This window comes from Coturnix japonica, chromosome 5, assembly GCF_054131305.1.
Source record: "Coturnix japonica strain WE chromosome 5, WE-NBRP24, whole genome shotgun sequence".
Classification (NCBI taxonomy): domain Eukaryota; kingdom Metazoa; phylum Chordata; class Aves; order Galliformes; family Phasianidae; genus Coturnix; species Coturnix japonica.
Window position 1 is genome coordinate 13,492,816 of NC_140667.1, and position 26,428 is coordinate 13,519,243.

Here is a 26,428-nt window from a genome sequence, read left to right on the forward strand (position 1 = left end):
TAATAAACCTATTTAAAATATATAAACATATACTCTCTATGTGTAGATAAAAGCCTGTCAGCTCTTTAAGATATTTAAAGAGTTGAAAGACAACATAAAAAGCCCTTTCAAATTTATAAGCATTTTAATAAATTCAGCTTGGAAAATGCTGGACAGTTCCTTCAGCTCGCCTGAAGCAGATTTCCCAATCTCACATCATTTTCCCCACAGTGCAAAATAAAAAGTTTATGGATGAGTTAATTCCTTACAGTCAAGAATATTATCGTAGAATTGAATGTTAGAGTAAATGCAACATAACCCACCACAGTGCAAATAATCCATAAACTATATGTACAGCATCATCCATTCCTACATTTAGGTCCATTTCTAAGCTAACATAAATGTAAAAATTAGTATTAATGCTATGTATATATTCAACATGCAATGTCAAACAGAAGCAGAAGACTGACTAAATGATGCATCAAAACTGGAAAAAGATGAAAAAATCTTGCATTCTGTTGGGCACTCAGAATTAGCTGTAGCAGTTTAGGAAATTAATTCTGAATAACGTTAGTAACACAAAAAGCATTGTAGTTAAAACAACAACAACAAAAAATCATGTTATAGTTCTGTGGTAATAGTTGTAGTTTGATGAAGACACAGGAAAGGATTTAGAACAAAAATGAAGTCTTCTAACACATTTTTAAGCACTGATAGCTCCTATTTCAAAATAAGTGAAATAATCCAGTCAGTGACAAAAGTTGTTTTAAACTTATTCATACTATGAAGAGTAAGGTATCAACATACAAAGGTTTTTGTATGTTGTGCAAGAAAGAAAAATATATTTATTTTTAAATTACTCTTTTTGGCCTCTGGCAGTACTTAATATCCATAAAGTTTAACATTCAGAAAGCTGGTTTCTCAGTGTAGCAACTGCTCAGCTAGGATGAGGTTCCCTTGCATAGTGAATCTCGAGGTATCTATCTATCTATATATATACATATATATATATACAGTGACAATTATCAGATGTTTATCTCAACTTAGTGAATTAATTCTAGATCTCTGCTAGTTGAACAGTTGAGAAAATTAAGTGTTCAAGAGTGAAGTTCGAAATAAAGATCCAATAATTTATATTACCAACCTGTGTCAGATATCATCCTTTTCTGTCATAATAAAGTAACTGTGTTTGAACTTTATAAAGAAAGTCAACCTGCCCTCCACCCACCCCAAATCCAAAGAAGCCAAACAACAGGGATGTTTACTCTATAACTCCTGGCACAGCTTTCTGCCATGCTTCTATGACCACACACTCCTAGAAAAGATCCACAAGGACAGAAACATACAAACCATAAATTCTCATGATGAAATGATTTCTCATACCAAGAGATAGAGCTTTAAAAGGTAATCCCTAGGATTTTTGACTTTCATTCATTTTCTCCACTCATGAGCAGGTATAAAACAAAGGAAGACAAAAAAAAACTACTAACAATCACATTTTGAAAACAATTTGTCTATGATTACATGAAAGAAAAAGTTATTATTGATCTAAATGACTGATTTAGCCAATATTTGCTCATCCAACAGGGGACTGACACAGGTTTGCTCTGGGAAAAAAAAAAAACACCACAATAGTACAGCAACTACACAAGTATTCATCTCAAATGCCAGCTCCGCCATCATAGTTTACCTCCACTTAGAGTAGAAAAATCAGGAATTACAATAAAATCAACTGCAGCTCCCTACCTGCAATGATCAGACTGTGATGATGTAGGCAAGAGCCAGAATAAAACTATTCTCGCATATGTTACTAATTTGCTGGGGAAACTTCTATTAGTGAAGAACTGTCATAGCAGAGCTCTGCTTCAGCACTCATTTTCAATCCGTGGCACAAGACTGGGGTAATATGAACAGGGAAGCCTACACAGGACCAGCTTCCAAAAGAAATTTCTCACTACACAGTTATTTTCTAGTTGACCAAAGAGAACTTAAGCCAAATTACTTCACAATGAAACTAGAAGAAAGGGTTCCAAAGATGCTTTAGACTCCCCCATTTTTGTCGCTACAGAGATAAACCAGCTTCAAAACAATTAACTTCCCCATGGCAGGTCTTACTGGCTGAGCAAGCACATCAGATATGATATGTAAGAAAGGATTCATTAACATTGGCTACACTTCAAGTTACATGCAATTCCTACAGGGAGAAAAAAAAAATAAACACAAAACGAAGAAAACACAACAAGGCCCCTCTCAGGTGCTTCTTTATTACTTCTTTTTGTTAGCTCAGTTGTTGCACACAGCCCTTAACTCTGGCTTCACATTTCTAATTCCCCTCCCACCCACCAGTGTCCTGGGGAGGGTGCAAAGAGCTACTGGAAGCAGTAGCCTTTCAGTCCATGCAAACTGCAAAAGCACAACTCAGATGCATATGAAAGAGTTGTATTTCAGTCACTGAAACTAAAAATCTTCTGATACAGAACCTGCATAGGTGGAACTCATTCCAGGGCTGAGACAATCAGGACAAAACACCACAGTGAGAAGATGCTGTTTAAAACAGGAAGCCTTTCAGGCTGTTTTTTCTTGTGTTTTTTGTTTTGTTTTTTTCTTTTTCCCAGCCCTACACTCTTATAAATTTCTACATAGAAAACAGCATTTACACACTCCAAATACTGTTGCCCTCCACTGCTGATTCTAAATCAAAATCCTCCACTAGTGGAAATGAGCGTGACCTATTATTAAGTTGGAAACTGAAACACAATTTGAACTGGAACACATTCAGCATCATAAGTAAAATGAATATTAACTACATGCAAGACAAGCCGCCTAGGTCAAATAAAATAGTTTGACTTAATGCAGGAGTGATTTACTGAGTCCAGAAACTTGCTTGCAAGGTTCTGAACTTTCCCCATTCTAGATTTCTTGCAGCTCTTTTTCCAAATACTGCCCATGAGGAAGTATCCAGCACAGCCTTTAGAATGTTCTAAGCAACATACACAGCTATTTCCTTTCAGCAACAATTTATCCTATTTCTCTAAAAAGATCCATCCATTCTTATTTTCTTCCTAAACATGACAGGGGGATACAGAGACTGCAAGAGCCTCAGACACAACACTTATTGGTTTTGTGCTGTTTCACCACAATATGTAACTCATGATGACATGCAAGATAGGCAAAGACCTTCTGATATGCAAGGTCATTCCTGTACCACAAATAATATTACCAAGAGCCTCAAAAGTCCCTAAAATGTCATGTCAGAAGGCATCCGTCACTAGATAATAGAAACTACAGATTGTCATTTAAAGGTCCTACGCATCTCCTCTCTCCTTGCAATTTTACAAAGATTAAAAAATAAAGACTCATAAATAAATCAAAACAACATAGAGAATACTCATACGTGCAGCAGGCAAACACACTAAGCCACACCTCACGCATATCCTAAAGCCAGTTTTTTCATGGGGTGGGGGGAAGAACACACAGGAGAGAAAGTAGGCAGTTACTCATTAAATAATTATAAGTTTTAGTCTAAATTGCTAAGAGTCGCTGCATGTTTAGCAGATGCTACTGTGCAAAACTAAATCCACTAAGATACCAGTATGTTCCCTCTGTTTTTGTTCTTTCTCTGCTTCATAAGGATTTCCACAATCAGACAAGCATCCACTGAACAGCTGGGCACAGTTTGCCCATTTTACAGTGGTCTCAGAGACCACTGAACCCATCGAGTCCTTTTTCTAAGTTAGAATCACAAAAAAATAAATAATAACAGCATTAATAATAATAATAAGCTCACAAGGAAGAAAAATTCGCCCATCTGTTCACCTATTTTTTACACCCCTCATGCTGCAATTTCATCTAGTTTCAGGATTTTTTGAAAATAAGATTTTCCCCTCATTTTGTTGATACAGAGAAAAAAAACCTTTTTAACTGATCTGTAAATTGGTTGATATTTTTGGCAAGCAACAAAGATAAATCAGATGTCAACAAGTCATATATATATATAAATATATTATATATGATGACAGGCTACAACTCCAAAAAACACCAAGAAAAACCTCTAGCTTCACTAAGACACCAGTCTGCAGTACTCAAAGCATTTCAGGTAAGGAACAATATTATTTCTTTACAGCTAACAAAATGGACATGTCAAGATACAAGACTCAAAAATCAAAGATAACTAAAGAAATGAGAATCCCTAAGTTTGAATCAAGCCATTTGCTGAACTACCTACAAAACTGTGTGAAACAGCAAAGAAATGGATTTTAATTTTAACAACAGCAAGGAAGTAGATAGGCAAAAATAAGTAACGCAGATAAGTCACTTCTGCAAAATTTTGTTTAATGTGTTAGGCCTTGGGAGAAACATTACTGACTTGCTATGAAAGAAGATACATTAAAAATAGAAATATCAATAAGAAAAAAGAAAAAAACCAAACAAATCTCTCAGCACCTGGACATTGTAGTTCTGACCTTTTCAAGCTCATGGTATCTCAAGCATCCAGCACTTTGCTTCTTCTGTGTTTTCTCTACAGTAGCATACAGCTAGATCAGAACTTTTAAGCTACAGTTCACAATACATCAGCTCTGTGGTAGACATTCTAGAAAAAGCATCACTTAATTCAGTTCTGAAAGGGTTAATAGGGAAATTTGATCCTTTGTGTTGCCCTAGGAAATACACAGTATATTCCCAATTAATGTGACAGGACACATCAGTTCATAAAGGGTGAAATTTACCCCTGCACAGTAGGCTAGCACAAGACCAGCATATCACTTGAGTCGCACTTATGCACTTAAAGATTAACAACAAAGCCTGGTGGACAGACGGCATGACTGTAGATGAAATTCAGCGTTAACAAATGCACAATAGCAAGAATAATGTAAGTCAGAAATGTGTTTTGCAGAGTTCTTAAATTAATGGGGGACACTAATTAACTTGCTATCACTTCAGACACTTTAATACCAACTTGATGTGCAGAAGCAACCATAGCTTTAAGCAAGATCAAGAATTATACTGAGAACATAACAGTGTCTCAATCAATTATGCGTACAGTTGGAATATTCTCATCAAAAAGCAATAAAGAAATAGGTGACAATAAGATCCAAGTAACACAAACAAGGCATGTATAAGGACTGCATCAGAGCACAATGAAAGATGCCAGTCTGAAAGACCTGAGTAAAGGCACTTTTAACAAAGTTGGACAGAATAATGATAAATATAAAGTAAAAGTAAATAGAACAATTAGAGAAGGAAACAATAGGATAAAAGTATTTCAGTGTTCTCTTTCTTTCATTTGAAAGTTTACACAGTACATAAGCACAAACTTGCTGCAACACAATATCACCAGAACTTTAAAAGGATCTGTCAAACAGACGGATATTGGGAAAAGATTTGTATATCTGTATTAAGAAAAACCAGCCAAAAGATAAACTTTGACACATCCATATGGAAATCAATTACAAACCAACAGATACTGGGGAGAAAAAGACAACCTTACTATTGGTAATTCTAAAGTCAATTCAGTACTTCAAAAAAATAATAATAACAACATTGGAGCAACTAAAATCTACTACATCACACAAGAACAAAAGAGTCCTCAGGTCTGATACGAAATGACTGCTCTATCACAACGTTCTTGTGCCCATCAAGAACTAGGCTGTTTAAAATCCTGTGATCACACACAGAGGTAACCAAGACATTTGCAAATTTGGAAATGCAGGTACAAGTCTCAGTCACAGCAACATGGAATCCTTCTTCTTGCCTGGGTATTAACTGCAGCGTGAACATACCCAAAGTTGAGGTAGGAATGAAAAACTGACACTTGGACTTCACAATGCCAAAGGGCATGAAATTTTGGACAATATTTGATGTTTGCATTACAAAACATCCTTATGGAGTTTTACCTCTTAAGCAGTTAAAAGCTAAGTATGTGGTTCTGTTCAGTTCTGGAATAAATATTACTTTGTTCCTGACAAACATTCTATTCAAGCTCAAAAGGTCTTTAAAAATCCAGATTTAAAGTACACAACAGTACCTCTTCAACTTGGCACATTTCATATCTGAAGCTATTCACTAATGTTAACGCAAAATTAACAACTTCTAGATTTTTTTAATGAAAAGGAAAGTATGAAAAATTATAGATCCTGATATGGGTAGAACTAAATACAGGAAAACAACTGAGTGAGCCTCAAATAAAGGATTATCCATACTTTCTCATAGATTTATTTCCAGCAAGAAACTGAACTAATGACCTTCTCTTCCTTACCATCTCCTGCTGCCAACATTCAGATAAAATAAACCTAGTCATATAGATTTTTATCAAGATCTCTCAAGGGAGAAAGAAGTCATTTGGGGACTACAGTCCAACTGTAGGAATTTTTATTATTTTTATATATTTTATTTTTCTGTATTTATTTTAAAGTTCAAAGGTCAATTTTCTAAGACAAAAGCAGGTTCCTGTGAATAGCTTAGAACAGAGACAATATAATAATAGCTTGTATATTAATATAGATACATTTGTTTAAAGAAAGGGAAGAAACAGCAACATTACAGTAAGATTTTTTCAAACGCAAAAACTTTGCAGAAAGCGTGATATCTAAATCTTTTGACACTACAACCTTTCATAGTACGAATGGCTTTTTCTCTTAACTAGCAATGTCTGAACAGAGAGAAAACAATATCGGAGCCCTTTCTCATATTTAAAAATCCATACACTGCCTTTGTTAAGGTCAACCCATATCACAGGTTAGCAAGTCCACTAGCAGAGAGTGTAAGTCCCTCCATCAACTGACTGCAGTTGAGGATCTAGTCCATGATGTCAAAGAACTAAACCCTTCTTCCAGTTACACTGTAATAAAATAGACCAACTCTTCTAAAGCCAATGGGATACAAATTCAGACTGTTTCCAGTGTAACACATTGTGTTTTCTGTGCACCTGCATAACCTTAGAGTAAGACTTGACAGTTTCATTTTTGCCATTTCTGCTACAGCATAAGCAACACACCAACGTGCCTATGGAGAGAGAGACTGTGGACTTCGTGAACTCACATACCCCACTTTTACAACCTGTCATTACACTAAATATCCTTAAGTTTTTCTTAATGCTAAGTGAGGTTATAGTCAATCAGATCCCACAATGCTGAGCTTGCAACAACAGCATGGATCAAGACCATTCCATTCCCTTTGAAAGTCTGGATTGCTTCAGCTTGTTTTTCCAATAGACCAGTTGCTTTCAAATGGTACAGTTCGATTTTACTACGCTGCTGGCAAGGCTGGAAATCAAGTTAAACCCAGCTGCACCCAACAGAGAAAGTCGCCACAGGGAAAGAGTAAAAAAATAAATAAATAAATAAAATCAAAGGGTGAGCAGTAACGTGATCCTATACTACTGACCTACTGAATGCCAGACAATGAATACAGGTTAAAATAAGGCATCAGATGAATAAATAAATAAAAGTTGTTTCTGATGCTATCAATGCTTGTTATTATAGGAGGCAGAGATGAGTTTTTTGGAAGGACAAAAATAGATGTAAAAAAAACGCTGCTGCATATATATTACCTTTTAGTCACCCACATACATTTCAATTTCTGAATGCTTCTTTTCAGCAGACACTTAAAGCAGATCTTTTAAGCATCACAGATGAAGATAGAGTGTATAAGGTTGGGGGTTTTTCAGTACAGCTTATAAACAAATCTCATTTGACTAATATTTCCACATATACCCCTTACATTAAAGCCTTTGCTGAAGCTGTTTAGTCAACCTGTTATTCAGGAGCCAAAACCATACAACGCTCTCACTTGAAACAGCATTCACACAACACACCCTTGCACATTCATGTACAGTGATTCTTATACAGACATTAATGAAAGACAAAAAGGTTCACACTGACACACACCTCTCTGCTGCATCAGACTACCAGTAACCCAAAAACAATTTCAAGAAAAAGTCTACGAATTACAAAGTGACCCACTGTTATGGAGTTATTTTCATATAAAACCGTTTCTGGACAGAAGATAATTAATGCACATCAGATGACTACAGAGAAATTTAAACTCTCAGGTAAGTCTGTCATAATCACAGGAAACCAAAACTCCATGACAGCAAAGCATCTGGACTAGCTCATGTTACACAACTTGCAAAATGCATTGAAATAGCACATATATAAGTACATACACACAACTTCAAAGCAAGATAAATACCTGGATGGCAAAAACTGCAAAGGTCGTATTACCAAACACAAGCAACCCACAAACAAAACCAGAGCCAGTAATAGGGCACCCTCCTTTTCCGTATCAGTATTTTGCAGGTTAGGAGATAATGGGAAATAACAATTAAGAAGTACATTACAGACAGATGTTTGCAATGTGAAGAGCAGATCAGGCCATTGACAGTATAATTTTAGCTGCTTCTCTGTTAAGGTGAGAGAAGAGTGTCTTAAAGATTTCATTCCTCCTAAGACACATGCACTTCTATACTGAGATCAACCCCAAAGTTTATCAAATTCACCACTTCCAAGAACAACCAAGAACCACTTTCATTTTTAGGCAAGAAATAAACAATCTGAGATTCTCACTGGTTAATACATCTATCTAGAGTAACAGAGGGAGATGCATTCTCTACTTTATCTGAAATACAACTCCTTGCCATCTAATTTCCAGATTTGTAACTTGAAGTATTTATTTATATACATTTTGAACAGGCATATATGTGAAGAAAAACTTGATTCTCAGAAGGAAGTATAGGGAACTGAAAGAGTTCTAAAGTGGCCTAGCACTGTCCCCTTTGGTGAATTTCATCCTTGGCTTACTGCAAAAACCTACAGAATAAAAGAAATCCTCATTTTCAATAGATGATATCAGTTCAGTGGAAGACAGCAAGCGTCATAACTATAGGCCATTTTGTTTATGTATTGACAATTCATCGCTTTTTCTACAGCAAAAAAATACAATTTCAAAAGGAAAAGAAACAAGTTTCCTTATCCAGGCATTTGTACTCTTATTTTTGTAGATTGAATGTAAAAAAAAAGTTAGAAAAAGTAATTAGACCTTTCAGATTTTTTGTGATGTTGTGGTTTGTTTGTTGGATTTTTGTTTGTTCATTTGTTTTTGTATTTTGGTTTGCTTTTAAACACTACCTGAGTTGGTAGCAATTCATTCCTACTCTTCCTCCAATAAACAATCAGTAAACTGCTGCAGCCACGTGTTACAACGTCATGTGTTTTTAAACCATACACAAAAAGCTGAATAAGCAAAAATGAAATCATGCTTCAGAGACCGTGGGTTACTTAAGAAGTGCTAGCGATGCCTTGGCCTCCACTTTTAAGTTTTGAAAGAACAGCCCTAGGATGATGGTTAGTATCTTACACTGAAAGATGATCTGAAATCACTTATTTGTATTATTTTTTATGCCAAGACACTTCCACTACTCAGTTCAGTGGATTTGGGCCAAAATTCATTTTTTAACTAGAAGCAGTAAAATATCAAGTAAGTTTTGACATTCACTGACATTCAAGATGGAGGCTGAGGGAAGGAGGGTACATTTACTTCTTTCTAGCTTTCTTCTTTCATTTTACTTCCTTTTCATATTAAGCTGACTACAAAAATTAAAAGTCAAAATTTGACCCATGCCTGCAACATGAAACCTATGTAAAACCAGCATAAAAAACCCCACAAATGAAGCACCCCTCAAAAAATAAAAAACTCCACAATTTGAGACTTACACCCCCAAAATCAGCATGGCTGAAACTGTATTTGCACAAAGAATTTATGCTTATCTATTGATAATGACTAGTAATTTTATCACAGGTGACCTAAAGCATTATCTAGTAAGGCCACAGATTTATAACATTATCTGCACACAAAATTGATTCTATGGACATACACGCTACAACCAGTGTTGTAAAACGTGTAAAAAGTACTGTGATGCCAAATAAATTCTATCCATTTTTACCCTTATTAATAAAAAACTTAACATACAGAAACAAACATTAAATTTTGTTTCTGTTTTCATACACAATAGATCTCAAACATCACACTCAAATAGGTGCATTTTAAAAACTGTTTTAAAAATGAATTATATTCTGTTTAGCTTTAACTACAGAAAAGCTCATCTTCCCCTTCCTAAAATAACACAACTTGAGAGTCCAAACATAACATAACCCTATGTCTTCTTACAGAGCATTTTATAGTAACACAGTTGTAGATGCAATATGGTTTTGAAATTTACTATAGTCCTGAAAATGAAACAAACTGGACACACTCCTGTCATAAGCTTAGTTTCTGAAAAACCTCTGCACAGCACTCTGGGTTACCACCTCAGAAATAACAAGTAATATTTTGCTTCATCTACTTTTTGAATTCCCATTTCAGCTTCCCAACACATCACACAGTCCCTCTTTTGAAGGGCTAAGTGGAACTCAAATGACTCTAACACTAGCAAAAGGATAAATTTCACTTCTGCAGCACTGATCAGAGGATTCTCCTTCTTCATTAGCTGCGATATTATTCCAGACAGTAACTTGAAACATAACTAACAGTAACACCCATAGCAGACTTGTAAGATCACCCCTTTAAAAATAAAAATAATTCTTTGATATTTGAACTTTTGAGTTCATCATTGGCCTCCTCAGAAATGCCTGCATTCCTAACAGTTCAATCAGTCTGCACAGCAACCCATTAACCTCACACCCACTTCACACCAACCTATACCCTTTTCCAAGCAACATTTCTGTAAGCTGAAGCTTTCTGAAAAAGCATTTGGTAAATACCACTTGACCAAATAAGACTGCTGCTATTATCAAGTGGGTGCATTTATTAACCTTGCTTTGCCTTTTACATTTCACTTTCAAATTTAGATTGGGGTGGATGAGGTGAGGTCTGGAGAAAGGAGGAAGAGAAGACACCGGACTATGAAACAACTTAGTCTGAGGCATTTTTAAACTCTTATCTGTCTGTCAGAATTTCCAATGACTCAAAAGAGGAAAAAGAATGAGACAACAACAAAACAAGAAAACTCAGCGCACCACCAGAGGGCTGTTGCCTGCAGGAAAATGAAACTGCTGCACTTTAACACTGCCATGTAATTCTACTGGTTCTTCAGGAGCATAAATAAAAGTGACCAAGTTATAAAACTTTTATACATAGCATCGCACAAACAGGTTTTGTTTTGTGGTTCTTTTCGTTTGTTTTTAAACTCACTGACATTTTTAGAGACCAGGGAGAAACGCACCTAAAGAAAAATAAAGCAACAAAAGTCAGCATAACCACAAACTGTTGAAGATGGAGAAATTCTTATATTTTAAATGTATATATATATTTATATATTCATATATATATAGCAATATATATAAAAGCAATTCTTATATTTTACTGGATAGTTAAACCAACTTTGTATTACAATGCAGCCACAGATCTCTACACATATGAATCAAGACTACAAAAATCAGAATCAGAAGCTATGGAAAACAAATGCAGCATAAAAAGGTTTCACCACCTGGAAAGACCAGGCCATATCCTGATCACATGCATCATCAGGAGATAAAAACCAACAGATATGAAGTAAATGAACTAAAGCTACACACATGAACAATTGCAAGGAAAAAAAAAAAAAACACTGGGTCTAAAAAAGTAGCTTTATTCCAGGCCCCTTCATGCTGCTTCCTATTCTTTAAAACGGTATCACTACTATCTGGCTAATCCTGCCAGTCCCAAAGGAGAACTTAAGCATTATCTTAGTTTTACAGCAGGGCATCATGAAAAATAGACAAATTAACTCACCAGACGCTCCACCCCAAGTCAGTGGGGGAGCGTTCCAGGGCCAGTGACAACTAAATAGTTATTGCTTCAGAGTAATCTGCATTATACCGCATGAAGACATGTACAAAACAGGCTCTGTTCAAGTACCTCTACTGCTCTTCCCCAAGAAATCGCCAGTCTAGGACTTAACAGTATTTTAGAGAGCATAGAGTACAAATAGGGATGCAATCCTTTGAGAAGCTGAGTATCTTTAATCCAATAGGAATTGAGAGCACAGAATAATCTTTCACAGCAGATTTAAAACTTCACAGGATAAAGCACTAGGTTAGTATTTTTTGAGCAAATGAAGGAAAAACAGTAACCCTGCAGTGAAATCATACACACTTTTAACTGTATAGCCCATTGTATACAAACACAGATTATCCACATCATACATACCACCTTGATGTTGATGGGGTTTTGATGATAGAGCATAAGAAAGACACAAATGGTCTGAGTACATCATCAGGTAAAGATGGGGAAGCCTAGACTTCTGCACACAGTAAAGGTCTCACATCCTCAGGTAGACTTACCAAAACTTCACACAGCTTACAGTGACCTATTTTCCTGTGCCAGGAGACAGAGTGTGAGCTACTGGTGCTATTGCTGCTCAGATTGCAAGATAGACATATCATTCGATCAAAATCCTTTACCTTAGCATGTCCTCAGTTTCCACCTGTACAGCGAGGACAACAAGGCCTACCACATCGGGGCTTCTCCTCTCTAGCAGACTTCATGGAAACAGGTAGTAAACACTCAAGAAGCAAATATGTTAAGTTAACTTTGCTATCCTAATCAATCTTTTCACAGATGTTTGAGAAGCAATCTGTGGACAAACTGGTTCCCAGGCATCAAAACACTGAGAAAAAATAAACACTGGTGAAGATGAAGAGGCTCTCAGCTGTCATTCACCTGAACTGATGGTGGTAAGAGCAATGATGATGACAGCATTGCAGATCAAATCTAGAAATTACACCTACATATGCAGCATTTCCTTTGAGAAGGAAGAGCCACCTGGTAACAAGATGGCAAATGTCCAAATATGCCAGTAGTTTGGTCATATCTATCCCTAGCAAAGGTGCAGCAATACTAAACATAAATCAGAATGTAGAAGGCATAATGCAAACTGGTCAGGAAAGACAGAATATTAGAGAAGAATTACTGCTTAAAGCATCCAAACTATTTGCCTACCTTAATTTTTCTGTGAGCAAACATATCTGCTTTAAAGATGAAAGACAATTTCTAAAACATGGTGCCTGTATTTTCAATGTGAACTGAATTCACTTACAGTGTCATTCCACTTTGTGCTCTAATTCACTTGAATATTCACTACAGAGATGTATTCCTAGGCTGTTCTTAACTAGAACACTGCCAGAGGTCTGCCTCTACTATCGTCAATGAGAAGCATGTCATGGGTCAAACTCCCCTCTCAGACAAACTTGAGCAAGGCCTGGAAGTCACTGGGGCTGCACAGATGTAACTGAGTGGGGAATTTGACTAAGTAATATCCTCATTACAATCAGAAAACAACCAGAAGCAAAAAGAGATGCAATTTCACAAACACGAGCAATGAAATAAACCACAGACCCAGAAGAAACACAGCACAGAAAAACAACAACAACAAAAAAAACCACAAACAAAACCAAACAAAACAAACCTACAACACAAACACTTAGAGACCTCTCCTGTCGACAATTACTATTTTCATCAAGCTTTACAAATTCATAAGAGTGGTAAGTTTCGGGGGGGGGGGGGGGGGGGGTTTAGGGAGAAGGTATATATTTAACTAGTTTCAAAAATTACTAAAAAGCTGTTTAATGCTGCTGCTCACACAGCATAAGGATTCTTAAAAGCTGTGCCACTCATGGCCATGCCTTTTCAAAAAAACAAATGCCTGAGTTTAATAGGGCTATGGCACTTGTGTCATTGCCAAGCTGTAATATAATACTTGGCTTTGTCTATGGTGACCATTTTTGTACAGACAGGCACTGCAAACATACAAACAACTCTCAGTCTCCCTCTCAGCTTTCGGCAGGAAAGGACTACTTCAAATACTGCCACTAGACCAAAATGGATACATGGAGGAAATACAGGGAGGGCTCCCTTCTTCCCACACTGCCCAGTCATTGAACTCAGCTTGGAAACAGAACAGACCAATTTCAAGCCTCCACTGTCCCTGCTTTGTACAGCTTCAGCAGCAGAAAGCAGACAGGAAACTTAAGATGGAGACTTTCACAGTATTGTGATAATATGACTATAACATAGTCTGGTCCAATATCACTTTTTCCATCTCAATTTGGTGTTAGTCTTAACCATGGTGAGGGGCAAATATCCGAAACTATCAGGTAAACTCCACCTGTCACAGCAGCATCTCATTGCTATCCAAACTAAACGCAACTCAATTAAGTTGCAGAGTTCACAACAGCTTTGCTTCAGCCTGATTTCTTAAGAAAACAAAATCTTCAGGCTGTTTGTCTGTAATTCCTCCTATATCAATAGGATAAGTTAACCAGTTTCAATGAGGTTTGAAAGCACAAGAAAAGTCTCAAAGAGTCCATATGTTTCACACTGAATGTCTGAGGAAAAAGGTATAAATCCTCTCACAAAGGAAGGAGAGACTTATTTTAACCTTAATCTCTTCTGAGAAGAATTAAGAAAATGGAAGGTTTTTTTTTCCCTCATCATTTATCACAATAGAACTGGAATTATAAAGGATCTCAGTCACGGAACTGTAACATCACCAAAACTTTTTTGAGAATTTCCTCCTAAGGCCTTCACTAATTCACTCTAGGAAGCTGCTGCTAAAGAAAGAACCAAATACATGTCTAGCATCCTCTAGATAAGGATGTTAACATCTGAACTAGCTACTAGGTTGAAGAGGCAAGGTAAACAAAGGGAAAACACAGAAAGTCCAAATTTGAAAAGGAAATCTGTAGCTCAATCCTGTATCTGATGACATTAGATCACCCCAATGCAACAACTGAAACTACCCACCATTTACAACCTGAAATGAAGACAAGAGCTTTGGAACAGTGGGGACAAAGAGATTCCAATAAGGTAGAAATCTGAGCATCAAATCAATTCACTAAACTTAGAGACAAGTCACAGTTATTAGAAGAAATCCATATCGTCACTTAATGAAGCTTACTCTGGGCAAATGGCAGGCAAGATGAATAACTCAACCTCCAGCTGGCAATGAGTCAGCACAAGGCACAAGAAGTTTTTAAATGTCACGCAATCCATTTCACACCGAAAGGATCTAGAACTTGAAGCCTTCTTTTCCTACTTAAACTGGTGTTTTAATTTAAACGCAGTAAAACTGTTGTCATCGCGTAGTCATGTGGTAGCCTAGCTCCAACTTCAATAGAGCAGAACGTTGTTTAAAAATAAATAAATAAAAGGAAACAATACATCAGCTAGAAATAAGTTACTGTGCTTCCTTGTGAGCTGTTATTATATGGCTGAGAAGCCAACAAGGTCTACAGGTACCTCAAAGACCAATATAACATTCATTTTTAGAAAGTCAGTATTTGAGTAGAAACTTGCATTGCTAGCCACACACAAAAATAACTAATAAAGTTAACGAAAAAGACAAGGAGTTCCACCAACAACCCCTGGGTCAATACAAAGGCCTGGTGCGCTCTCACATGCTGCTGAATAACCACCCTTAAACCTCTGTCACACTTAAATGTATAGGTCCAAGAGCAGGCTTCAGAGGGACAGCAGAAAACTGACAGATTTTTTGCCGAGGCCAGTTTGCTTTACCCAGAAGGGAGCCCCTCCATTATTTTTGTTCCAGTCAATACTGCCTAATGTTTAAGTGACAGAGGCACTCAGATTACAGCACATAAAGCTGAAAACACAGACAAATGATGCTGCAAAAGCAGAACTTGTTAATGCATCTGTAATGTAGATATCATTTCTAAAAATATGTATATATACGCACACACACATTACATCACAGACGTTTTTTCTCCAACATTAAACATACACCACAAAAGATGGCAAATCAAAATTGCAATAGCCTCAGGATATAAAGAGAGCATGTTGTTTGTTAAGTAGGTGCAGGAAGCCAGAAACGCACTTACTAAATGGATGCCTGAGAACAGTTTTCTATCCACTTATTAAACTGTAAAAGTTGAGTACTTCACTAGAAATATTACTATAGATACAATTTCCACCTAGTGTTGGTACATTTAGATAATAGAGATGGCATTTACACATCTTCAGCCAACGATGTTTGTTTCCCTTCCTATTGCCACCTAAGCCCAGTATCAGTTCGTTTTTACTACCAGTGTTACAAATCTCTATAATGTTTTTTGTTTGTTTTTAACCAGCAATAAACTCCTTTAGTAACAGGAAAAATAAACTATTTTTTTCCAAATTCCTTAATTATTAAATCACTCATTATCAGCAAGTAGAAGAGCCTGGTATTGACTGAACAAATAACAGTCCCTTCTAGACTAAACCCTTTCAACATCACAAATGAGGTTTAAAGAAGGAATTGAAAAAATAGTTTCTAATAATAAATATGCTACTATATTTATGCAAAAAAAAAAAAAAAAGCCAATTGAAGGAGCAGAAAGAGTTAAACACAAATTGACCAGCACTGAAAATTCAGCTACTAAAACTCTGAAAGGGTAATTTAGGGCAGCTTCAGTTTATGTCAGTTGATCACGATCTCTGTGGCCTTATGGAAATAATTAAATAATTTTCTCAAAATTATAACCATTTTTGCTGACAACTCACAGTAAATATTCTGCTCCACCCAACCCAGCACTGAGTACATCAACCGCTTTCATCAGCCTGAAGGTTACTGTGCAAAGGGAACACATCTGGATTTGCTTGTATTTATTTCTATCCACCTTGCTCTTCAATGTCAGTCTCCCAGTCAGAACTTAATGTTAACATTAAGCCAAATCTGCCCATTTCTTATATTTCTTATGCTTATATTTTGTATCCTCTATAAACGTCCTTGGCAGTATTTTCAGTTGCTGATATACACTTCTGCTTAATAAACTGTGAAAACTGCATCCCAAGGTCACTGTGAAATAAACAACATACAGTACAGTCCATAGGAAAACAACAATCTCACAGACATCTGTGTCACAAATGATGATTTTATGACAAAAAAGTCTGCAGCAATATCAATAGAGTATTACAGAATCACAGTATGGTTTGGATTGGAAAGAACCTTTAAGAACATCTAGTTCCAGCCCCGCTGCTATAAGCAAGGATACCTCCCACTATAGCAGATTGCTCAGTGCTCCATTCAACCTGGCCTTGAACTCCTTCATGGAGAGGGCATCCACAGCCTTGCTGAGCAGCCTGTTCCAATGTCTCACCACTCTCACAGTAAAGAAATTCTTAATATCTAGTCTAAATCTACACTTTTCCAGTTTAAAACTGTTTCCCCTTGTCTGTGTTGCTACACGTCCTTACAAAAAGTCCCTCCCCAGATTTCCTGTAAGCCCCCTTCATGTACTGGAAGTCTGCTATAAGGTCCCCCTAGAGCTGTCTACAGGCTGAAGGGTTCCAGCTCTCTCAGCCTGTCTCCATAAGGGAGGTGCTCCACCCTCTGACCATCTTCATGGCCCTCCTCTGGACCCACTCCAACAGCTACATGTCCTTATTGCATTGGGGAGGCACCACAACTGGACACAGTACTCCAGGCTGAATTTAAGAAGAGTAGAGGGGCAGAATCATCTCCCTCAACCTGTTGGTCACATTTCTCTCAATGAAGAGGATATGGTTGGCGTGTGTTGCAAGAGCACACTGCTAGCTTATGATGAATCTTTCATCAACTGACTCCTAATTTTTCCTCATGAGGGCTGCTCTCAAGCCATTCTCCACTTGAGCACTTATGAAAGGAACCAACACAGTTTCTTCTGTTCCACTTAAATTCAATTTCAACTTAATTTCCAAAAGCACTAAAGAAATGAAGTTGCACAGCAGCTTACCTTTTAAAAACTAGATATTTATCAGCAATGATTCTAATATGTAAACAGATTTAGTCAAAAAGAAATAAGTTTACTAACACCACTGATACTTTCCAAAAGTAAGTATGTAAGAAGTAGTAAGTCTGATTTAACCAGATTGATGCTCTTTAGAAAATATCTGTGTTGGTCCTTGGAAGTAGTGAAATTGCTTTAGATAAGCTCTTTGTGATATCGGGCAAAGTGTAATTAGGAATGTCATATATAGGAAAAAGTTAACTCACCCAGATGGTGATGAGGGTCTCCAGCTACAAAACACTCCTCCACACAAAGTGGCCTCCATCCAGAAGATGCTCACAGGAAGCCTGGATCCTGTGTCCCCTCCCTGTGCCCACCCCCACCAGTCAGGTGGGAAGCACAGCTAAATTGCTTGCCTGGTACCTCCTGGGCCAGCCACTCCCTTCACCAGGTGCTCAATCATCAGTTCAAGCTGTGACAAGAGTTCCCTTACAATACCCTGCTGGACAACTGTTTTCTAAGTAAGGATGTTCATGGGAATTATGACAAACTATGCAGGAAAACCACATTTTCAGAGCCTGTACTTACAAACATTTATACCAGAAGTATTTGCATAACCATCCAAGTGGAATACAATACTCATACGCAACATGTATTCTTGACTGTAGTCTGCTGGTTAAATCACATCTTTGAATACTGACCAAGTACAATCAATCTGAAAGCGGGGTGAAGAGAGGCAAGGAAAGGAGATGAAAATAGTTGTTTGCAAAAAAAACCAAATAAACAGCAAACAAAACAAAAAAAACTGCAACAAAGACTAAAATAAATCACTCTACATTTACAGCCACTGCAGATAAAAACTGTTTAGAAGTTCAGTATGAATAATATTTACAAGAAATTTACATTACTACATCTACTATGGATGTTCTGAAGAAAATCAGTACTGTTAATGCATGACCTGAGCAGTGCAAATAGTATTATCATATAAGACTTAAATATTCTGGGTTTGTTTACAATAAAAACAAAACCAACAAATCTCTTTGGGATGCTTCTTAACAGAACAATCAGTGACCAATAAAAACACTCTTACCTTTTCCTGTTTATCATGGGCTTGATAAGCTTCCCCCTAAAAATCAGCAGCCTGAACCAACTGACTTCACAGGGGACGTTAACACTTAACAGCATTTGAAGATCACTCCCTAAGCATCCATTTCTATGTCTGCCTTGACTCCACCACTCTGGAAATCTACCTCCAGGCTTCCATCTGTTGTCATTTTGACTGTTCTCCCAAATACATGGTAGGTTTTTCCATGAACCAGTAGTTCAGAAGGCATTAATTCCAAACTTCACACTCCTTTTCAAGCTCAGTAAGCTTTCATCACCTACATTTGTTACATATTACCTACCCACTAATTTTGAAAGGAATATCAACACTTATTGCTGCCACTGCAATTATTATTTAACTCTATAAAGCATGTAACATTAAAGACTCTGTAAAATATAAATGTATGGAGTAAATTTGCGATACACTGATAAAAAAAAACAAAACACGGTGAATCCAAAACATTCACCAGCTGCTCCACTGCAATTTATTAAAGTAACCATAAAGATTCATTTAAAATACTACATTTGTCCATCACAAATTTTCTAGGAGGAAAAAAATTTTCCTCTCTTAATCAAATTTCCTTCTAAATGCTTTTCATTTCTCCAAACACTCTTACTATTCTGAGTTAGTTATTACCACCACAGTGACACTGGGACAGTGACAGAAAGAAAAGCACTTGAGGAGCACAAGAATTGTATTTGAAAAACCACTGTTTCCATATTTCCTGCTGATGTCTGAAATGTTGATATATAAATAATCATCTAGTCTTACTCACTTGACAGTGTATCTGAACTCTAACAACTCCTGATGAGAAAGCTTACTGCGCTCTATGAATGAAAACAAACATTCAGAGCCTACTCTTGTTTCAATAAGTCCATGATAGTTTTGCTGCTTATACCAGGATATAAGATAGATGACATACCTCCATGAAGCTCATAGAAGGACAAACGTTCATAAATATTTTCACTGTAGCAAATAAGGAGTTTCAATGGAAAAGAGGTGCAAGTCAGAAAAGAGGAGTTTGGACTTCGAAGTCTGGACACAGGGCACAGCTCCCAAGGTAATAATAATATTATTTTAATCATAAACGCAGGGAAACAGTAGTTTTGAACAATGAAACCAAAGGTACCTAAAATTGGGAGCTCCTAAACCTCAGAAAATTCATAATCATAACTAGAAAATCCATTAAGTCTAAGTCACTATGACTTAATCACCCTGGCAAAATTTCACTACAAGATTATTTTAAATCTACTAACACCCTCAGTACAGTATTGCAAGCAGTATGTCTAGCAACACTGCTATTTCTACTATTGCTGTTAATTAACCAGTTAAGTCCTCACAGACTATCATGGAAACAGGTGCAGATTCACTGTTTTGGAAGTGATTCTCATAAGGAAAGTAGAAATATAGATGAAAACATGAATACACACATTAAGAAAAGGCCATGGAGAAAACCACAATGATTAACACATCAATAACCATACATCCATCTAGACAACTAAACTGAACAATGCAAAACTACTTTAGAATTCTCCCTGTATCTAACATTGTGGGACAAAAAATTATAGTAGTATGGACAAAAATGATACACTTTGTTTAGCCTACATACTTAAAAACACCACAAAACAGGCTAGTGAAATCACTGTCTACAAAACACTCTTCCGATAGACTTAAAGCTTTCAATTGCAACCACATCTGATACACACACACAAAAAAATAACAGATTCCAGTTTCTAAGGATGTCACAGAAACAGGTGGTTAAAGCTGTGATGAAACATCCTGTTCAAGGCCTCACTGAATAAAAGACTACTGAATTTGCTGAGACTCAAATGTAAGATCTCTTACATAACTGAACAGCACACTGCTGAACGCCTTACTGATGGCTCACACAGGCAAGATATACATAAAAGAAATAGCTGCAAGTTACATAGCATACAATACAGAAATGAAACCCCTATATATTGTCAAAGTGACACAAGTTTCAGTAGTATTATTTGTTCCTTGTAAGATTACCTGGAAATTAATAGGATAACAGCCATGTAGAGTTGGTCTCTTATTACTTATAGACAGAACAGCGTTTTGGAAGTCAACTGTGCATTGACTTGGTGCCATAGCAAACTACGATGCCAAAGATCATAAAGCAATGTCTGAGTTAGGATAACTAAGGCAGTATTTCATGTTTACATGTGATTGGGGTTTCTTAAGGTGCACTGTTTCCACATGTGTTATTGTAACGTGACACACATCCTTTTCCTCATTACTGTTAATTACAACAGAAACCTCCATAATTAACTGTAGTAGAAGGTAATTCGATGACACTTACATAAACCAACCTTGCCCCACACACTCACATACACAGAAATAATCTTTTGCACTAACATTTCTCTAAAATAAAGCGTTATGAGTATATTATTAAATATCAAATTATGCTGCTGCTTCTACTCCATCAAAACCATCCAACTGCAAAAAAACCAACACAAACAAGGGAGACACTCAGCATTTAACTTGTTACAAAAGCAAGCAAGCCAATGAAAGTTAAATCCTTAAATTCTTAATTCATTAAGTTCTTATGCCATGTTACTCAAAACAATTTTCCATATCTCCTCTATCACTCCTGCCACCAGCAAAGGCATAAGCTCACACCTTTCAGCTCTGTCTGATGCAGTGCTTTTCAGACTTCATCTAAAAGGTCTTCATCCTCTCTTCGTGGTATCAGTCACCCTCAACAAGCTTGAGGCACCAGCTCAGAATGCTGCTACTCAGGACAAATTGTGCATACCTTATTTTCAATTCTAATAAACACTTGAAACAACAGTTGTTACGCACCAATTTGAATTGAAGGCCTCCCCTCCTCTGTCAGCCTAACCACAGCCAGATGTCATTAGGTTCCACTAATGTCCGAGATGCAGCACCTGAACCTCTTTGCAGAGACCAGTGAGCTGCTGGTGATAAACATTTTTCTCGGCTATTAAGGAGGTAATCAATGAGAACTTCGTGGAGAGCAGGCAAGTTAGAATTCCATTCACCACCACATTACCCTTCCACAGCACCCTCACTACGTCTGCCTTGAACTATGAACCCACACTCCACTCCAAAAAAACATTCTTTTGATCTCAGAAAAAGCTGGTCAGAGTGGTTAACAGATTCGTATAATATTAATATACCTGGGAGCAAAGCTAAAGCTGCATACCTGAAATAATCAGTACCTTGCAGAAAATGGAATGAGTACAAAATGGACAGGACTTAGCAACACAACTTAGACCTTCTTTCCACTGACCATTATGTTTTGCAAAATTTTTCTCTTTCCCACCCCACAGAAAAAAAATAAATATGCATTCCAATGTATTACCTCCTAATCTTCCAAGCCCTAACGCCAAACGGAATAATTACAGTCACTATTTTCCTTAAGCTATATGCCACTTCAGCCCAAATTCAAAGTTAGACATCATGACGACACAGTATGGTGAACAAGGCCCTCATACTGCGCTTGTTGTCATCTCCCTGAAATGCTGCAGGTTGCTCGCCTACCCTTCCAAACAAGCAGGATGGGGACCAGCTACATAGCACACGCTGTTCATGGCATTCTGCATGCTAGCAAATGTGATTAGCACAGAAAATGCGAGAATACCAGAAGGCATCTTTCCATATTCAGCCATGTATGTTTAATACTGAGCTAGATTTCACCTCAGTGCATTATTATGTTGGTCAACAGTGGATATAGCAAGGAAGACATAGGCTGACATCAGCTAATTCTAACCTTTTCTCTTCTTCCCCTCCCTCATTTACCACCTCCAGCTTCTATGACACCATACATTGTACAGTTATGTGCACTCATGCATAGACAGCAAAGACTTATCTATTAAGATCAGTTATGTGATAAAACTGCAAAAGGAAACTTTCACCCTTGTCCGGGTGGTTGAAAAACTGCAGAGGCCAGCAGCAGCTTCTAAATGCACGCTCTCCTCCCTCCACCCCCACATCCCTAATCACTTAGGAGGAAGATAGGAAGATTAGCAGAGAGGGAAAAAAAAAAAATAAGCAAAGCTGCAGATAACCCTTTAGGACCACAACGTCAGGCTATGAGATCTGGAGCAAAAGGTTAATGCAGTAGTATTTTCAGGAATATTAGACAATTGTTTGACGTGAGAAGGAGGGGAGCTGAAAGGGTAAGAAAGAGAAAAGGAAATGGTGATGAAGACAAAAATGAATTTGTCATCCACAACTGGATCTTTGGTCACCTGGAGCATCCAGGAAAAAAAAAATCAGATTACCAAAAGAAATAGGGTAGTTTCATTTCCAACATACTGCATTTTTTTGGTGGAGTATCATCATAATCAGAGCAGATTTTAGTAAGAATACAGCTGCACAAATAAGGGTTTATTGAGCTATGCAAAGAATAAATAAAGGTGGTAACCACAACACTGACAGAAAGCTACCTTTAGCAGCTGGTGTACTGAAAAGGATTAAAAAAAAGAAATACAAATAAAAGTCACTTTCACTGGAAGACAATGTCATCCTCATCCTTGTCTCTGAACGGTTGCTATGGGGTTGTGAAGAGGAGGGGAAAGATGGGGGGGGTTATAATCAATCATCTCAGAAGAGCATTGCTTCTTACAGAGAAAGATCTGGATTTTGACTGTGTCCCTAAGAAAATTGCGGACTGCAGAGCTGCTGCCACGCAGGGCAATGAGGAAGCAGGCAGAGCAGAGGCAGCAGCTGGGGATGGAAACGCCTATTAAAACCTTTAGACAACAGATGGGCAAAGCTCGGCTGGTTTAAAAAAAAAAAAAAGAAAACCAACATGCATACACAAAACCAACAACAACAAAAAAACCCACCCCACCACAATGCATCATGTTTTATTGTCCCGCCGTACAGAACAACACTTAATACCCACATGCCCAAAGAAGCCCCCCTATGACTGATCTCCCCTTTCCCTGAATTACCATCAAGACTCAATTCACTTTTAGGGGGGCTCTCCCCAATCCAGTGAATTTGGCAGATCCCATTTCTTACTGCACCTGTTACTACAAAAAAATTAAAATAAATAAGAAAAAGGCATTTGGGCTTCTTTTAGATGTTTTCCTTCCAATTAAGAATCCCCTGCCCTTGAAGTGAATATGCTATCTAAGCAAGCAACAGCAAGTCCAGATCTTTAACGCATTTAGAGAATCTAATTATGTCATGTAGGGCAGAAGCACCTGCTCTCTGCTAATTCCCTCCACCCTGTTTCCTCTTTTTAATATTTCTTACCATTGTTCCATTCAAGCAGATCTGCTGGGGGTGAGCTCATAAACAAGCTTTAAGAGAAATAATTAAATAACCTCCCCTCCCCCTCATTCTTGCTACAAAAACACAGGGTAACCAGAATTAATTCTGCTACAGATCCTCTATTTTTTCTTTTATTTCAGATGCCACACAAAAAACCACCAGCTCATCCATCCATATTTGCTAAATGCCCAATGCAGTCAGTGCCACAGACATACCGTATATATTTCCCAACACCAACTGCACCTTAAGGACTACACCCTTTTCAATCATGATGTCATGAAATACTGCTGGTGACTCCCCCACTACCACCACCACCTCCTCTTTGGTACTACAGGCTGTGAACCTTTCATTTCAATATAATTTGATTAAAAAGAAAAGACTTGTAAGTAGGGCAGAGAAGAAATTGATGTGAAAATCCACCACAAGCATCATCTATATTTTCTTCCGCATGCACTCTTTCCGTCACCAGAACAACACCCATTACAAGTAATGCACATAAAGCTTCCTTTAAAAAAAAAAAAAAAGGAAAAAATAACATAATAAAAATAAAGCAAAAAATCCTTTATGAATATTATCTTCATTAAATCAGCAAATGGGAAAAAACTGATCCCTCACATACCCCATCCCCAGCACCTCACTGGCTGCTACAGCACCTTCCCCTTGGTGCGGGTGCTGCTGCAAAGGAACCAACCTGTCTGTCCTTTTCCTAGGGTTTTCTCCAAACGATAGGGTCCAACATATTGTGCATGTTGAGCTCCGCTGCCTTCTTTCCCTGTTGATGTCATTTCTACCTGGATCTCTAATTCTGCAATGTGTATGTGCTGATGAGCTGGAATTTTTCTCTGCAGTTCTTTAAATTCCCACTTTGCAGCTGTGCAAGCCAAGCACTCTTTCTTTTTGCTTTAGTCCACTTGGTTGCAGATTTTTCTCTTCCTCCTCTTTCTTTTCTCTCTCTTTCACGTGCCTGTTGTCTCGATGGGTCTGCCTGGGATGCTGATGTGCGAAGCGGTTATTTTAATGTTCAAAGAGGGGGGGGATCTACGATCCAAGCCCAAGGAGCATGATGCTGGTGATCTGGGCTCCGCACGCCTTGTTCTCTCTAGGAGCTGTTCAAGGGAGAGCCAGAGCTAGAGCAGCGGAAGAGCCGGGCCCCGCAGCTGTGATGGACATTGCGAGCAGCCAATCCCTTCGTCTCCCACCTCCTTCTCCCCTCCTCCTTCCAGTACCTTTTCTTTTCCATCAGCAGCAGCAGCTACTGCTTCTGCCTGCTACAGAGCATCGTAATCAATAGCAACGGCAAACACCCAAGTTTATCAGCCTATCGATAAGGCACTATTAAATATAATCAAGCAGTGTGTTATTTCGAATCCCAAGCACGCAAATTTCTTTCTTATGAATTACACCCCTCTATGCTGCTGTACCTCCATGGTGCTGAATAAAGGATGTGACTGTGGCAGGAAATAGGAAGGGGAAAAAAAAAAACCCTACTTCAGAAAACGAGCCTGAGAAATTCATTAATTCTGTTTGATTCTGAAGGACCTGTATCTTCAGTGGTTTTTACCCTTTATAGAGAGCCTTTGGGGAGGAAACAAAAAGAAAAAATAAAATGACAGGAAAAGCAAGGCCCATCCTGTAGCTTTTGAACTCAGTGACAGATGTGCTTTTGAATCTGATAGCAGCAAGCAGACTTGGCATCCTTAGGTGAACAGATCAAAAATGGCATGGCCGCTGTCTTCATTACATCAAAAAATCCAGGTGTTAAATGGGAATAGAAAGGATTCTCCGATCCACAGATAATACATCCACGGATAATACATCCATAGGCTGTATACCAGAAGAGTAAGGAAACCTGCATTGCTTTTGTCCAGCTACACACATGCATCTTTACATTCCTAAGGGTTTAAGAAGTTTCTTAGGCACAAACCTATGTACTTTCTGGACTCAGAGCTATACAGCAGCTTCAGACTCCAGGGCTACCAAACTGAAACCAGTAGTTCACAAAGTTCCATTTTACCTTCTTCTCTCTGCACTGCTCCAGATAGCAAACTGGTCAGGATATCCTTTTTTAACTGCAACCAAGAAATGTACAGCAAATTCTTCAATCATAGAGGAAAGCCACAACAAACCTGTAAAAGAATGAGAGTGTAAAGAGGACAAAACTTGGATGTGCCTTATCGCTTGATGTTGCTAGTTGAGTGCAAACACTAGTGACTATTCCAGGGTTGTTTATTTTTCTTTTTGACAGGATGTATTTTTATATACCCGTATCTACATAAATCACCTGCTGAAGGAAATTGGAATAACACTAGAAATTTGCTCTGTACCTGTAACACAA

At 37.7% G+C, this 26,428-nt stretch overlaps 1 protein-coding gene across 28 annotated transcripts in view; it reads right to left on the bottom strand.

Annotated features, from left to right (window-relative positions):
- BRSK2 (BR serine/threonine kinase 2) overlaps positions 1–25,230 on the bottom strand; it is a 282,398-nt gene extending 257,168 nt beyond the window's left edge. For 27 of the 28 annotated variants that reach the window (XM_085548415.1, XM_032444841.2, XM_085548405.1 and 24 more), the window contains exon 1: positions 24,785–25,230. In XM_085548415.1, the coding sequence (XP_085404541.1) occupies positions 24,785–24,878 (94 nt within the window). In that variant the 5' untranslated portion in view covers positions 24,879–25,230. Of the gene's footprint in view, positions 1–24,075; positions 24,620–24,784 lie in introns of those variants that run through there. The other variant, XM_085548399.1, reaches the window with a different exon arrangement.
- Between the last annotated feature and the right edge of the window lie 1,198 nt (positions 25,231–26,428).